Source organism: Pelmatolapia mariae, linkage group LG10_11 (genome assembly GCF_036321145.2).
Source record: "Pelmatolapia mariae isolate MD_Pm_ZW linkage group LG10_11, Pm_UMD_F_2, whole genome shotgun sequence".
Classification (NCBI taxonomy): Eukaryota; Metazoa; Chordata; class Actinopteri; order Cichliformes; family Cichlidae; genus Pelmatolapia; species Pelmatolapia mariae.
In genome coordinates this window covers 74990376-75008432 of record NC_086236.1, presented here as the reverse complement: position 1 = coordinate 75008432, position 18057 = coordinate 74990376, and the positions used below count along the sequence as shown (strand labels likewise).

At 40.1% G+C, this 18057-nt stretch overlaps 1 protein-coding gene across 2 annotated transcripts in view; it reads right to left on the bottom strand.

Annotated features, from left to right (window-relative positions):
- LOC134636431 (thioredoxin-interacting protein-like) overlaps window positions 1-6703 on the bottom strand; it is a 29545-nt gene extending 22842 nt beyond the window's left edge. Inside the window, exons 1-3 of one of the 2 annotated variants that reach the window (XM_063486408.1) lie at window positions 6455-6703; window positions 3965-3994; window positions 3551-3619 (exon numbers count right to left, since the gene is read on the bottom strand). In XM_063486408.1, the coding sequence (XP_063342478.1) occupies window positions 3551-3614 (64 nt within the window). In that variant the 5' untranslated portion in view covers window positions 3615-3619; window positions 3965-3994; window positions 6455-6703. Of the gene's footprint in view, window positions 1-3550; window positions 3620-3964; window positions 3995-4387; window positions 4404-6454 lie in introns of those variants that run through there. The other variant, XM_063486409.1, reaches the window with a different exon arrangement.
- Window positions 6704-18057: the final 11354 nt, after the last annotated feature.

The following is an 18057-nucleotide window of genomic DNA, read 5'->3' as shown; positions in this document are numbered from 1 at the left end:
TATTGACGACTTTCGACACATTTAAAAAGGACATTTTCTCCGTCTCGAGGCCAGGTGCTTCCTGTTAATCTTCTAACTCTCGCTTATCTCCTGGAACAAACTGTCCCTTATGCAGACACAATTTTGCAGTTACAAGGTTTTGCAAACTATTATTTGAACTCTTACCTAAAACATGAGTCTAACTACTGTTTGTGTGTGTGTGTGTGTGTGTGTGTGTGTCTCGACCTCTGTGAGGACAGAGGCCACTCTCATGTGTGTAATAACCTAAATGAAACATTTATTGAATAAATGTTTTAATCAGATGCCACTACTCAATGCTTAATAAAAAGGATATAAATGAATAAAAGATAATAATGAATAACGTGGTATATGTGTTTTGTAAGCATGTAGGCCATCTTTCCATAGCTCAAAGTCACTTACACAAAAGATTGTCTGGACATAGCGCCAAACAAAGCTTACGACCCTCAATTACTGTATTTATTCTTATTTTATTTTATTCTAATTGTCCTTCATAACTTTTGCACTGTCCACTTCCTGCTGTGACAAAACAAATTTCCCACGTGTGGGACTAATAAAGGTCATCTTATCTTATCTTATCTTAACTGACTGAGCTTCAACTCTTTAAATAAGCACAAATGCAAGGTGTGTAGAAAATGATTATAGCTGCACCTGTAATACAAGTTTTAACGTAAGGCCAACAGCTTCAATAAATGCTTTGATGAAATGATAATTAATGCAATGGTAATGATGATGATTATGAATATTAGCAGTAAAATATTTCCCTGGTCTCCACAAGAGCGACCAGAGGTGGACCAGAAGGACTGAATTGGCTTGGAATTATCCTGATGGAAATACCGACGGGAGCCCCGATGGACGTACTTTCGGCGAGGGAGGAAGGCAATGTCCGTGTGGAGATGAAGAGCAGCCAGCGGTGGGGCAGCCAGGGAGAAGCGGCGCCGGAGGAGCTCATCAGCTGTATACTGATGGAGCCCAGTGCCCAATCGGTAGATCGATGACATAAAGATCCAGACTCACACAGACAGTGCATAGATCCTGAGAGGCCACATCACGGACAGGAACAACCGGACAGAGACACCGGTGGGCCGCAGAGACAGGAACAGGACAGGAATCCGAGCGACAGAGATGGCGGTGAGTAGCGGCAGCAAGTCGCGCCAGCGTTCACTCAACCGGAAGTGATGCCAACATGTGGTAAAACACTTTTGTCTTTAAGTCACTGAAGTGCTCTGTGTGCTTTTGCAGGGACTCTGTCCACCACCGGCCACTCTACCAACTATGTGATATCGTTGGAGTTGCCAACACGTCACACCCAGAGGCACTGGATCAAACGGGGTGTTGCACTCATCTGTGCACTGGACTACTGAGCAAACGCACACTTTTACACGCACCTGCAAAACCACATGCAAAGAAAAAACACCCTGCCATGACGACGATCAAATAAAACCGAGGTTTCAATGTGCACCCTGTGGTTAGTTATATTAGTTATTGCTATTAGTTATTGTTATCTACTTTAATCTGTCTAATAAACTGTTCACAAGCAATATCCTCTGTGTTTATTTACCATCACTAAAATCACTTGGTAATTGGATCCTTTTTTGTGTGTATTTTCTGCACAGCCAAATATACAACCGTCATTACCACTGACTAGTTTCACCTCCCTGCAGCGCTCATTTGATACTTGAATATCCGTCCTGCTCCTTTAAGGCGGCCGCGTAGGTCAGTTGAGACTTGACTGAAGGAGGGTGGCGCTTAAACTACTGTGACAGCGACTGGCCATGTGAATGCAGCTGAAGGAGTGATCAGCGGGAAACCGAGATCAACAGATAATCGTCACCACTGCCTTTTTTTTTTTTACCCCCCCAAACACGTCTGACTGGAATTTTCTTAAATGGTTCATTTGCGCTCAAATTCTTTTTTAGATAAGTATTTTATAACACTGAATAAGCATATCTCTGCTTTTATTTGGAATGGCAAAAGTCCACGAATTCGTAAAGATTTTATGCAGAGAACTAGACCAATGGGTGGATTAGCCTTGCCAAACTTTCAGTCTTATTATTGGGCAGCAAATATTCGAAATATGCTGTACTGGATGAGTAATTTTACTACAGAGACTCCAGCTTGGCTCCAAATTGAGTCATCCAATTGTGGCAAAAGCGCTTATCAGCTTTGCTGAGCTCAGCTCTCCCATTAGAACTGTACACCTATAAACGTAACCCTTTGTTGTAGGATTCGCTCAGAATCTGGGTGCAATGTAGGAAAAGGTTTGGGTTACACTTAATGTCAATTAAAGCACCTATCTACTCAAATCATATGTTCCCACCCTCCATGATGGACTCTGCCTTTAAAATATAGGAAAGTAATGGCCTTGGAAATATCAAAGACCTTTTGTAGATGGAATTGTTGCCTCATTCACGCCGCTCCTGAAGCAGTTTAATGTTCCTCGGCAACATTTTTTCCACTATTTACAAATTCGCCACTTTGTAAAGTGTAGATTTCCTCCATTTCCAGAACTACCTGAGGAAACTTCTTTGGATAAAATAATTAATATAAACATTCATAAGAGAGCGGCGATTAAAGAAATCTATGCTATATTATTAGATCTTCAATCTCCTTCTCTCTCCATCCTTAAAGCACAGGGGGAGAAAGACCTTGGGATGACTATAACAGATGAACTCTGGCAATCTTTTCTCCATAAGGTACACTCTTCTTCGATATGTGCCAGGCATGGGCTCCTCCAATTCAAGGTCCTACACCGATTACATATCTCCAAGGAAAAGTTAGCCAAGTTCTATCCAGGAGCTGAGCCTCTGTGTAACAGATGTAAAGCAGAAACCGGTTCACTCCTTCATACCTTTTGGACGTGCCCCAATCTTCATAACTATTGGGTGTCTATATTTAACACTCTGTCAGAGATGTATAACGTTAAATATGATCCTTCTGCTCTAACGGCTGTCTTTGGGGTGATACCTCAAAACATCACTTTGCCAAAATACTATTCGAATTCTATTGCCTTTGCTTCACTTATCGCAAGGCGTCTTGTACTTTTAAGATGGACGCAGGAAGCTCCTCCCACACATGAACAGTGGCTTGCAATAAAAATATGATTTATGTTAGCTGGCTTCATTTAGCAAACAGATAATTCTGTTTATATAGATACAGATATTAATACAGATATATTTTACGCATAATTTTACCTCTTTTTTTTTCCTAGATGGAAAGTCTATCCAGTTCACATTACAGTAATGCTAACACCCCTTTTGGTCATCTCTCCTTACCCCCCAGCATTCATAAATCTCTGCGCCGATGTCCATTTTGCTCTGTCCTCCTATAAAAAGCATGAACATTTGAGTGTCTGACTAGTTTTAGATTTCCAAAAATCTGATATTTGTACAACTAAACATTTGAACTACAATGATATGCTATTGAGAGATACTTTTATGGGTACTTTTTGGTAAAGAAACTGGTGACAGAGAAGTAGGCTTTTTAGAATACTATTAGCTAACCATTTGAACTGACTTTCAAAGCTGTTTACCTTTTAAATTGCTGTGGATCAAAACCTCCAGTGGGAAGGCGGCCATTAGAAGAACACGTACCATTGAACCTGAAAATAACAAAAACAAACAAACAAACAAAAAACAGAACAATATATAAGAATCCAGTAGGGTAATAAATCTCTTCTGGAGCAATCTAGTTCATTTTGGGTGAAAAACAAAACATTCCTCTAAAATATATATACTGACATCAGCAATCAACATCATGATTGTAATTATTCACCTCCTAGTCCATCTACTGCTCTGTGCATGTGTCAAGCACTACGACTGTATCTATGCATATAAATTCACCATATACATCCTGCAAAAATGCAAACAAGGCAAACAAAAAAAGGCATCCAAAATAAATAAATAATAATAAAAATAACATGATGTAATTAAAATGCACAACTTACATTAAGGACATCTGTATTTGTATCCACAGGCTAAAAGTAAAACAGTAAATGTGTTAGTAATAGTCCAGGTACTTGTAAAAACAACAACAACAAAAAAACGAGACAGTAACTGTGACTCTTCTAGTGGGATGCTAAATGCAGAGATTTATATTTACAGTATAATTCTGCATGTACAGGTAACTGTGGTGTGAACTGTAACTGAATATTAGAGAATCTCAGAGAAATTAAATGTATTTATTTTTTGAATTTATCAATCATGAAACCGTCTGTTTTGTAGACCTGTTACGATAACAACTTTTTGTTGGTCGGTATATTGCCCCATAAACAATTGCGACAAGTTTTGTCATTGTCATTTTAAGACCATTTTATGCCATTGACTGTATAATCATAATATAACACCATAATAATGCAAGATCTACACACTTTCAATTGACAAACCAACATCTTGTTATGGAACGGCTGCATGCAGACAGGAAAAGGACCCAAAGTGCAGACTCTGGAGACAGAAAGTAACTCAAAACACAGCTTTAATGCTGAACTCAAAAGGGTAACAAAACAAGGAATACAAAATACACTTATGCAGACAGAACACACAGCTAGATAAGGGTAGATCGCAACACGGACACAGAGAAACACAGGGCTTAAATACACAAAGGGAGCAATCAGGGAATGAGTAACAGGAGGGAAACACAGCTGGGGCAAATCAGGCCTGACGAGACAAAGAAAGCAAAACCAGATATATTAACATAAGACATTGACTTTCAAAGTGTTAAGGTTCATTTTGAGGAGAGAGAGATGGTGGAGATCGGAATAACACCCTGAGCCTGTCAGGTGGAGTCAACGAAGATTTAATGACACACGTGCGGAGAGATGAATCCTGTACGCAGACAGCATTGTTCTCTGCCCAAAAAGACACTTCAGATTGCTTTTATACATCAGGGTATATTTCTTGACGCCCCCTCATGCGTCAATCAGATACATCAACTCAAAACCGCAAATGTTCTATTTGACAACTTGTGACACAACTAAAAGGACACTGGCTTCCATCTTCTCCCCGGTGGTTTCCCGCAAGCCAGCTCAGCTCTCGCATCGTGCACCTGCTTCTTCATCAAACAGTCAGGTACACCAACATAAAACTGCAACCCTAGCAAAACATGCTTAAACTTTCACCTACAAATGAACCCACTAACTTGTATGTGTGTGTATGTGCTAACCAAATAGGGTGCTAACCACAGTTGCACCCTATTTCACCTCGCCGACTAGCTCCTGACCTCTCACCAGACAGAGAGACAGAAGCCACTCTCATATATGTGATAACCGAACTGAAACTATGTATATGTAATCTACTGAATAAATGTTTTAATCAAGAACCTCTACTAAAAGCTTAATCAAAAGATATAGATACATACAAGATACTAAAGAATAACCTGATTGTTCATAACCTGCTCAAAATACTTGCACTCAGACTCTGCTTTCGGTTTCACTTTTGCAAAGCATGCAGTTTCCTGTCTCATTTTGGCACAGAGTATACTTCCTCTCACAATGCAGTCTGCATTTAAACATTTAAGATTATAAAAGCATTCAAAAGCATTTAGGATTATAGATTCAACTCAACAGTTTAACATGGTTCTTACTGGACCTGTAATAAAGACTAATATGATACCAACATGTTTAAACATCTGAATGCAATATCAAAACTGTTATTAATGGAATGGTAATGATGATTATAAAAATAGCAGCAAATAATAGCAGCAAAATATCCCTATACTCTACAAAAGCAAAACAGGAAACATAACACAGACTGAACTTACAGACACAGACTCACAGGCAGGCACTACAACAGAGGGAACAGAGACGTGGGACCAGGGCAGACACAGACACTGACTGGACATGGGGAAATAGCCTGGTGTCAGGCTAGCAACTAAGGATTACACAGAGACATAAACCATAAGACAGAACTCAAAGAAACCAAAGACTAGAAATGATAAACAATATAATAAACTCAAAACCCTGGGTCAACGACCCAGGCATCCTAACACATCTAATTCTTAAAGTATTAAGATCATTGAAATTAGGTATCAAAATATTAGTTACCTTAAAAACTTGTATAAATAGTAAATTTTCTAACAAATAGAAAACAATGTTATTTAATGTTATTGTTTTGTTATTATTATATTTTATTTTTGTAATTTTTTATGTAAATGTAATGGCAGATATATTGCATCATCAACAATTATTGAGGTCATGTACATATATTGTGCGTTAAGTCGATATATCGATTATTGTGACAGGACTACTGTTTTGATCTCATAACAAGCTTGCCAAACATGCATGACCACTAAGCAATGTCTAAGCAGTAGTACTGGTCTGAATGACAACAAACATAACTAGTGTTTTGGAAAATCTGTTAGAAAACAGTTATTATTTCAATAATTATGCTTAGCATGTGACACAGAAACTGCATAAAAAACTACAACAACAAATACTTACTTTAGGAGGATGGGAGAGGGCAGCATGGGGTTGAGACTGTTCCCTGCTCAGATGCAGTGTACAAGGACAATCAGGGCTGTCACAACAATGGGGTGGGGCCAAGTGGCTGCAACCCTAGGTACAATGTGCAGGTATATATAATTACATATAATATATGTGAATAAAGCAAGAATCTGTTTAGGTTAGTCACTGTGCTGACTGATGCTTGCTAGGTTTATATGATTGCAAACTGCACAAAAACAACAACAGCAACAACATTAATGACAATGACAAACAAAATTACTTAGATTTATGTAAATCTCACATCAGGAAGATCTGCATTCGATTTCATGGGCTGAAATAAATAGGCAGAAACATTACTGCTAAACAACCAAAAAAACTCTAAAAAGCCTAAAAATGACTAAAAAAGCAAGGAAATGTGGAACATTGTAATTAGCGAACATTAATAAAGCATAACTGTGCTTTGTTTCTAACCTTGGTAAGTAAGTGCTCTGTAGCCAGAAGGAGAGGTGGGATTTCTGTGAAAGCCAAATTAAATGTGAATATTGTATATAACAAGTGTAAAAAGTTTTATTTGTAATTTTTTTCCCTTTCTGAGAAGGCAGAATAATAAGAAAAGGCAAAAGTACGTCACAATATAATTAATTAAGTTACATATTTTGATTACCAAATTATGGAAGCGTGGAGCTGCCACCCAGGCAAAAGAAAAATAGAGCTATATCACCTTATAACGTGAAAAGTTTATTGTTCTGACATTATGCTTTTCATGTTTGTATAATATAATATCACGTTATTATAATATACATAATTACCACGTTCGCACAATATTGCACGAACGTGAAAATTATGTATATTGTAATAACGGGATATTACATTGTTCAAACGTGAAAAGTATATTGTACTAACATGATAGTATATTGTTAGAACGATAAACTTTTCACGTTATAACGTGATATACTTATATTTCTCTTTTGCCTGGGTGGCAGCTCTACGCTTCCGTGCCAAATAAGCAAGAATAAAGTAATATTATGGCCGTTTCTCAATTCTCAAGTACGTACTCGCGTTCTCGGCGAGTACGTACTGGCCGAGAACGCGAGCACGGACTCGCGATTTGTACAATTGGAACACCAGCGTACGTGATGATGTCACAGGTCCGGAGTTTTTACTGCCGTCCCCTCTTAATTTAACTGTGAGTAACATGTTATGAAGCTTAACTTTAATCACAGCCAAACCGGTTTACTCAGGAACAAATAAAACACTGAAATAAACCAAACATTAACATTTAGAAGTGATCTAAGTGACTTATATATCATTGTTAACCTCAGTAGTGAAACCTCTATTAATAAAAATAGTGTACATGTACATACGTGTACATACCTTAATAAAAACAAGCAGGTGAGATGTTGGAACGCTTTTATTTCTATTTTAGTGGACACTCAATACTATAGACAGCTGCTGGGGTTTCTTTAACCTGAGTAGTGAGAAGACCGCGAGCGGGGGGGGGGGGGGGGGGGGGGTTGCAAACGCTGTGCCGGGAGTCCGCTGTTGAGTTTTGGACGAAATGCATTCTGGGATATTTAGCTGTACCAAGTCCACACAAGTCCACACCGATGCATGCTCGATAAAACGGGCGGAGCGAGAACACATCCGGGACTTTTTCGCGTTCTCGGCTTGATGCGTACTTCGAATTGGAACAGTACTTGGTCTCCGACTGATGACGTATCACGACTACACGAGAACGCAAGTACGCACAAGTACGCATATTGAGAAACGGGGTATATTTGAGAAAAGACACCTGCTAGCTTGATGATGGAGGCTTCATAGACCGGCCACCCGCCTTTTGGCTCCTTGTCGCCACTCCACGAAATAAAGGTCCGTTTCCTCCATGCCGGCTAATTATTCATCCTCATTAAAATCTCGTATATGTTCAGTTGGCAGTATTTTACATCTTCCAACCACTTAATTAACGCAAACATAATCGGCTTGTTTCTTCCCGTCTCCTGTGTCCGGCCGTTCCTCTCACTGTCGGAATTCGCGCCTCAGAGACGTCGTTATTTTTCAAAAAAAAAAAAGAAATAAAGAAACAGCAACAACAACTAAACAGAGTTTTTGCACGTTCATTGCACATTTGTGGGAATGTTTAAATATTTACTTTTTATTAATTACTTTTCATTTTATCTTTATTTTTAAAATCACCATGGCAATGCGCATGCGCATACTCTCCTGCACGCAACAGGCTTTGGAGTTGACGTAACGCCGCAATGCATTGTGGGAGCACAGCACCATATTGGCAGGCCACGAATCAAAACAAACACACTCAGTAGCTGTGTCCCAAAACGTCGGCTGCATCCTCCGGAGGCCGCATTTGAAGGCCGATTACGTCACAGCCAGGCGAGGAAGGCTGTCCCAATTCGTCGACTCCTTCAAATGCGGCCAACAAATGCGTCCTTCATTTCCCCGAATTTGAAGGATGGGTCGGGTGTGTCCTTCTTGGCCCACCATATCCCAGAATTCATAGCGCGGCCCAGCCAAATTTCAGCTGCCAACAATGGCGGCCGCTACTATGTTTTAAAATTAGTCTTATTAATCTTTCTGGGTCACAAAATAAACTTTTAACATATTTTCAGGCGAGAAAGTAGCTGTGTAAACTTCAAATATCTGCTTGGTTTATCAAGACATATATTTGCAAAAGTGTGCCGACGTTTTCGGAGACGTCTGTTACCCACCTGCTCGATAGCAAGCTGGGGGGTTCAATGGTCACTCCAGCCGGCGAGAGCAGCGGACTCCCGGCTTCATCGTTTTCAGACCCTCGCTCTTTCGCTACTCAGGTTAAACATGATATATAAGTCAATCGGATAACATAAAAATGTAATTGTTTGCCTTTTTCGGTGTTTTATTTGTTCCGGAGTAAATCGGTTTGGCTGAGATCAAAGTTATTAGATTATTAGATTAAATAAAACTTTATTAATCCATCGGGTGGGTTCCTCCGGGATTTTCACACAGCTGAATAAACGTCAAACAGAAAACTGATTAAACAGAAGTGTGAGACGTTGAGAATTTATGCCTGTTATATTTTAGATAGCAAGGAGCAGACGGCCGAGTTTATTAAACTCCACCAAGACAGCAGTGACGCAAATCTGAAGGCTAGACCGTCCCATTTCACAACCTCGCACTTCCGGCCTTCTTGGTCTGCGGAGGACCCGGCTCACGTATACCGCGAAGCCCGGGTCCTCCGAAGGATGCAGCCGACGTTTTGGGACACAGCTTTTGGCTGTGTCCCAATTCAGGGTCTGCACGCTTGAAGTACGCACACTACGCGTACTACGGACGGTGCGTACTATAAGTACGGGAAGTGCGGAAGTGAGAGGCTTGTGAAATGGGACGGTCTGGCCTTCGTCACGCTGTTCAGGTTGCCTAGCAACCATGATACTAACCGCGAGAAACGTGTCATACAGCAGTGTGTGACAGAAATGAGGGAGAAAAAAATGTTCTGTTGGTCCTTCATTTTTGTCATGACATCACTTTGATTAGTTGAGTATCTGAGGCTGAGACCACGGGACTGTAAAACATGATTGTTGGGCTTCATTTCTGTACTGAACAGTCATTTAAGATTAGCTAGTAAATAACAATCAGCTAATGTTGTTCATGAGACTAAAATCATCTCACTGTGGTAATGTAAATATAATATGGCCAATATTATATGTATTGTCAGATTATTATGGTATATATATATATATATATATATATATATATATATATATATATATATATTACAGCAGTGAGCTTGAACTCTGGGTCAAAGATTAAAGTTGCAGTTATTTATATTTCCTATCACCTTAAATCTTCACTCAAAGACAAGTATCTTTGACAGTGTATATATAGATGTATTATATATAAGAGACAAATATTGTTCGTCTAATATGTTGGCATTATTACATTTGGCTCAATGCTTACATATATGTGTAAAAAGGAAAATGTACGATCTGTGATAACTGTTCCTGATAGAATGAAGAGTAGACTGATATATTAAATATTCCTTTATTGGGTGAGAAAATCAGACCATGTCATAACTGCTTTAAGTCATACACAGTGTTGGGAAGGTTACTTTTAAAATGTATTCCACTACAGATTACAGATTACATGCCCCAAAATGTATTCTGTAACGTATTCCATTACGTTACTCAATGAGAGTAACGTATTCTGAATACTTTGGATTACTTAATATATTATCATGTTGTTTACAACTACGTGAATGTACTATTGCTGTGATTTATTACTGTTACTGAAGGTCCGCGGCTCCGAACCGTAGTAAAGGGACCTCTGGCTAATACGTCGGGTTCGTGTCGGGCTCGTAGCTGAAAACTAGCTTTACTTTGTTGTCTGGATCAACTTTGCTAGCAGAGACAGAGAGAGGCGTTGAAAGGCTGCTCCAACGGAACTTATTGTTTCCGGAGGAAAACACGAACACAGCGTACAGTCGAGTCTTAATAGCTTACTTACAAATGGGCTCGTCAGGCACTCTACTTGGCTGCAGTGGTTATTATTATATTTACATGCTTCCAGCTCCCGTTTCTGCTCGGTGACAGCTCGGACTTTTCCTTTCTCTCCCTCCCTCGCTCACAGACACATAACGGGTATGGCAGTCCATTCTCCCTGCAGCACGGACTACACTGCCCATCAGGCTACATGCTTTAGGGCCATGCCTGTAGCATTCTGCCTTTTAGCTTAGCACAACAACAACAACAAAAAAGCGCTCTCTCACCCAGGAAACACGCAGAGAGAGAGCGTCGCCCTGTAACCATGGCAACCGTAACGCTGCCGCCTAGAACAACAGAACAGCTGTCAAACAAACCCAAACAGTCCTGACCCGCGACAATATGAAACAGGAAAGTACCGCCGTGTAATCCATTTATTTCAACAAAGTAACTGTATTCTGAATACCACCTTTTTAAACGGTAACTGTAACGGAATACAGTTACTCATATTTTGTATTCTAAATACGTAACGGCGGTACATGTATTCCGTTACTCCCCAACACTGGTCATACAGAATAGATATCAGAGCCTTAAACAGGCTGACTTCTGCTAAATGGGTCAAACTGGGCAGAAAGTATACAAACACATAACATCCTTATAGAATATGATGTAACACTATAGATCAACTTAGCTCAGAATATATAAAGCATATAAACAATTACAGCAATATGATGCAACAAACACAGCAGTGCTACTAATCCAAAATACTCAAAGCTTCATAGAACTGAAACAAACATTTATTTTTAGCTCCATTCTGCTGCTGATACATACTTTAGGTTTCTGAATATTAAACTTGTTGCTGCCTTTCATAGTGTGTAACTTGAAGGCCCTGAGTACTTTCTCCCACACTGAAAACACTGGGATGAGAACATTATTTGAACATTACCTAATAAGACTGATTCAGGACAGACATTAGTGATGTTAAACTTTCCTAGCAGTCCTTCACAAACAGGGAACAGTCTGTCTATTCTCTCCATCTGTCAGCTGCTGCTGGCTCTTCCTCCTCCTCTTCCTCACACACTGCTGAGTTTGTCCTGGTGGATCATCAGGGGTGCAAAGCCTCACAGATGATGTGCAGCAGTGGGTCCCTCAGTCTGTCCTCACTCTGGACACTTGCAGTTGTCACACATGGAAATCAAATGTGTGATAAGCTGCAGGATTCAAACACAAGTGTAACTTATAAATACATGTTCATACTTTTATTCCACAATCAGAGAGAAAGAAACAGAGAGAGAGTGCAGGACAGACAGACAGGTGACAGTCTCAGGTGTATACACTGCTACAAAACAGCACAAGAGAAGGAGGATTTAGTGTTTGTGTTATTACGAGTGCTAAACAAGAAGAGTTCCCAGATGGTACAGTGGACACATGTGTGACTCCTGTGATTAAAGCATCTTTCTTTCAGCTTAACGAGTGAACCGTCAGCTCGTTCAAACACACGTTAAAGTCCGTTTGGCTCGACGCCACCGAACAGAGGCAGCAATATAACATAGCTGACATTAACAGTGCAGTGAATCCTGCTTGTGCCGTGATATTCAGGACTGCAAACCGAGCAGCATCACTGACTTTCAGCTTGTTGTGTTTGTGGATATATGACTGACTTTAATTATCCATAAAATCATCACATTCTCTGTAAGATTAAGGTCGGCTATTGAACGGCGTATATTTGAAAGTAAAGGCTTTAAAACCAAGTTAGTACAAACATCACTAATGTCACATAACTTTGCCGACATGTGGCCAACAGTAATGTTTTAATGTTCTTCATTATTAAACATTCGCACATAAATAAGTGACATCATATTCAGTACTTACTTCTTGACACACACCAGTTTGCCTACAGAGCAAACCGATCGACAGAGGACGCCATAGCAACAGCACTCAATGCAGCATTAACACATCTGGAGAAGCGAGGAAACTATGTGCGTATGCTCTTTGTGGATTATAGCTCTGCATTTAACACCATTCTCCCATACAAACTGGATGCTAAGCTAAAAGACTTGGGGCTCCCCCACAGCACTTGTAAGTGGATTAATAGCTTCCTCACCGACCGCAGACAGAGAGTGAGAGTGGGATGTCACACATCTCCAGCCCTTAATTTAAGCACTGGGTCGCCACAGGGCTGCGTGCTTAGTCCACTGCTTTACTCGCTTTACACACATGACTGCATCCCCGCCCACCAGAACAACACCATCGTAAAGTTCGCAGACGACACTACTGTGGTGGGGCTTATATCTGGGGGAGATGAGTCTGCCTACAGAGATGAGGTGGAGCGGCTGTCTTCATGGTGTAAGGACAATAACCTTCTCTTAAACACGAAAAAGACTAAAGAGCTCATAATTGACTACAGAAGACATAAGACAGAAATTCAACCACTAATCATCAACGACGACTGTGTGGAGAGGGTGGCAGACTTCCGCTTCTTGGGAGTCAGCATAGAGGGAAACTTATCATGGAGTGTGAACACCTCTGAGCTACTGAAAAAGACACAACAGAGACTGTACTTTTTGAGAGTACTCAGAAAGAACAACATCACACAGAGACTGCTGGTGTCTTTTTACAGAGCCTCCATCGAAAGCATACTAACGTACTGCATAAGCATCTGGTACGCTAGCTGCACAGTGGCTCAGAAGAAAGCACTACAGGGAGTAATCAACGCTGCTCAGAGGACAATCGGCTGCCCTCTCCTCAAATTGGAAGACCTACACAGTTCTCGCTGCCTCAAAAGAGCCCATAACATTATAAAAGACATCTCACACCCTGGACACTCCATGTTCGAACTGTTGCCTTCAGGTAAACGGTATAGAACAATATACACAAGGACTAACAGACTCAAACACAGTTTCTACCCAATTGCAATATCCTGTCTCAATGCTACTAAAAGTAGATGACGTTCACTGCCCCTGCTGTTATTTATGCCCTGCTGTTGGAATGTTTTAGACATGTCTTGTTGGATACGCTAAATTGACTGAGTGTTTGATTGTTGAGTGATATATCAACTAGGACGTATGTTGAATGACTGTATGTGGCATTAGGCCTGGATTACTTGGGTGCATTTACTGTATGAGAAGATTGCACTTTATTTTATTTTCTACAGTATTTGACAACATAGTTTTTAATATTTACAACATAGTTTTTAAGTATTTATTTTCGTGAATGTTGCATTGACCAGAGACATCTCTCAATTTCATTGTACTTATGACAATGACAATAAAGAATATTCTATTCTATTCTTTTGACAGTTCACTCTTCGGCCGCTCCCTTCTGCCGTATTTTGCGGCAAAATTATCCACACCCACCGCTGCGCTATGAATTGTGGGATATACGGGACCACGAAGCGTGCACCGGCCCACAATTGATATTTGGGGAAATCGACGGCGCATTTGGAGTATGCATTTGAAGTACACTTTGAATTGGGACAGCCGTCGTCGCGTGGCGGTGACGTATTCGCACTTGAAATGCGTACTTCAAGCGTGCATACCCTGAATTGGGACACAGCCACTGTGTTGGAAGGAGCAATTCTGAAAAGTAGCTCAAAAGAAAAAGGACGGTATAGAGACAGATTGTGTCCAGATGCAAAGAGACGGTACTTGATTGTTGAAATGTGGACCCGTATGAAATCCGGCAGTGGAGTAGAAACCCTGAAGACCAAACCGCTATTGACTTAGCATGATCTATTCTCGTACCTTGTCTGTGAAGTCAGCGCATACACGGCGCACCAATTTCGCCATTATAAATCTCTGGAGGCGCACATCCAATTCACCAAGGACCGGGTACAATTGTGAGTACGCCGTCATTCAAACAAAGGTAAGTCAGCTCGAGTACTGCAAGTAAAATGCGTTTGTTTTCCCTCCGAACATTCAGATTAGTGCAGCATAAATTCATCCATGAGGGGAAATTACAGTGAGAACATGTGGAGGCTCTGTTAGATGGATAACATAGTGAGTTCAGTGCATTGATGTGACATTGTCCTGAAGGATTTAGTTATTCTCTATGGTTAAAGAAATTGCACTAATTAATTCATATTTATTATAAATAATCCTAATTACACTTAAAGTCGAACTTTATGCTTTCTCACTCTTGAAAGTGATTACATCCTTCCATTACATACTTAAGTTTTTTGCTGATAGGTTTCTAAAAAGAAACAGGCAGATTTAAAATGTAACATGCAGCTTTCTATAGATGGATACATAAAAACACTTTATTTGTTACATTTATGATTAATGTATTTGAACGTAGATACAACACATTTGTGTCGGCCTTGGCTTATTAAAGTTCTTGTCTTGAACTTTGTCTGTGTGTGTTTCAGGTACTGCACTCTCAAAGACTGAATGAACCAGCATTGCAGCCATGGGTCATTGTGAGCATCACAGGGAAGGTTGAAGCCGCCCACTGCACCTGTATGGCCGGAGTCGTGGAGACCTGCACCCATGTCGCTGCTCTTCTTTTTAAAGTAGAAGCAACAGTGAGGATCTGTGGCACAAGGACTGTTACAGATGAACCTGCATGCTGGGCTTTGCCTGGTAATGTGACCAAGATACAGCCAGAGGTTGGCCATAAGATGGACTTCTCCTCCTCAGCTGCCCAAAAAAAGGCTCTCAATCAAAACATAAACAGACCATCTGTAGTGACAGGGAAAAGAAGCCGTCCTCAAAACAGAAAAATTCCACCTGCTACTGTGGAGGTGTTGGATCAACTGATGGGAAAATATTTTTCCAAGCATAGTTCTGTTCTGAATAACCCATAATGTTTTAATTTAGGGGGGCATGTAAATAATTTGCATTTACTGAATATGTACTTACTAAGTACCACTGTTCAAAAGTTGAATAAAGAAACAAACAAATTTGCCTATGTTTAATTAAAAGCACTTTGTAACTGATGTGATGTTCTACAATGTAGAATCAATGTCATGTATAGTTTACAAATAACAAAGTGTTCACATAAAATCATGACAGCATTTAAATAATATCACCCACTACTAGCATTCTGTAATTTACTGTCTCTTTTGAAAATGTATCACTACATATACAGCACAAGACTTTTAAGAGTATTTAACAAGAGCATTTTTCCCTGGTTTTACTACCACACTGGGGCACATGTTCACCAAAACACAGCAAACCTTCACCATCTTATCCAGGAGGGTCATCTCTTCACCCTCACATGGAAGAAGTAATCTGATTGGCATGGTGGTGTGTAGCATGTAGTTTGAAACAAAGATTTTGTAGTGCCCCATGTGTAGTGTTGGAACCCAGTCAGGATTTGTTTCATCCATTTCATAGGCTGGTTTGCTGCAATAATGCCAAATAATTAGCAACTCTATAAATAAAGGTAGTTCTGCATGTTTGTTCTAATTTGCTATGACCTCAGAGCGCATTGAAAATAAAAAGAGTAATATGAACTTATTTAGAACTTACCAGAATGAAAATACTGAAGCACACCATCTGTGGATGGTAGAGAACTGAATATCAGCTCGTCTCGCAGCTGCTATCCAGGCTAGACGTCTTCTTTTGGTAACATCCAACACATAAGCTCCCTCATGATGCTTCCAGGTGAGGAAACAATGAAAAGAGAGCCCGTTTTCAAGCTTATTCCTTTGCCAGTAGTGCAGTCTAACATTACAACCGACCACACAGCAAGCATTTGTTTGGCCTGCTAATATGGCGAAAGATGGAGAATGAGCCTGTTTCCAAAAAAAGTGGAGTGTGTTCCCTTAAGTACTATATTGTATATATTGTCAAAAACTAAAGTGTACATAGCAGTTGTTGTATCTTGTTTACTGTATCACTGACAGATAATTTCAAAGTCAAGTGACTGCTACATTATAGTGAGATATTGTGTAATGTGAAATACTGTAAGCAAATGAATAAACAACCTAATTCTTGCTAAACCTTTGACTCTGTTTTGTTTGAATCCAACTGTTTTTTGCAGATGTAAATAAAACATGTTGTTACTTTTATTTTTATTTTTATTATTATTATTATTATCATCATCATCATCATCATCATCATCATCATTATTGCACTAAATACATTTCAAATAAAGGATACTTTGATATACATTCTACTGTAAGGTTGGAAATGTATTTTCTTTACCCTGAAATATCTTTTGAAATGTATTTTGGTTTGAAAAAAATATATTTTCAATTTTAAAAATATATTTTTTTGAGCATCACAAATACAACATATATTTACCATATATTTGAAATATATTTTGGCCAGGAAAAATGTATTTTTTTACCGTATGAGAATAGAGTGCACCTGTGTGTAATCTAATGTCAGTACAAATACAGCTGCTCTGTGACGGCCTCAGAGGTTGTCTAAGAGAATATTGGGAGCAACAACACCATGAAGTCTAAAGAACACACCAGACAGGTCAGGGATAAAGTTATTGAGAAATTTAAAGCAGGCTTAGGCTACAAAAAGATTTCCCAAGCCTTGAACATCCCACGGAGCACTGTTCAAGCCATCATTCAGAAATGGAAGGAGCATGGCACAACTGTAAACCTACCAAGACAAGGCCGTCCACCTAAACTCACAGGCCGAACAAGGAGAGCGCTGATCAGAAATGCAGCCAAGAGGCCCATGGTGACTCTGGACGAGCTGCAGAGATCTACAGCTCAGGTGGGGGAATCTGTCCATAGGACAACTATTAGTCGTGCACTGCACAAAGTTGGCCTTTATGGAAGAGTGGCAAGAAGAAAGCCATTGTTAACAGAAAACCATAAGAAGTCCCGTTTGCAGTTTGCCACAAGCCATGTGGGGGACACAGCAAACATGTGGAAGAAGGTGCTCTGGTCAGATGAGACCAAAATGCAAAACGCTATGTGTGGCAGAAAACTAACACTGCACATCACTCTGAACACACCATCCCCACTGTCAAATATGGTGGTGGCAGCATCATGCTCTGGGGGTGCTTCTCTTCAGCAGGGACAGGGAAGCTGGTCAGAGTTGATGGGAAGATGGATGGAGCCAAATACAGGGCAATCTTGGAAGAAAACCTCTTGGAGTCTGCAAAAGACTTGAGACTGGGGCGGAGGTTCACCTTCCAGCAGGACAACGACCCTAAACATAA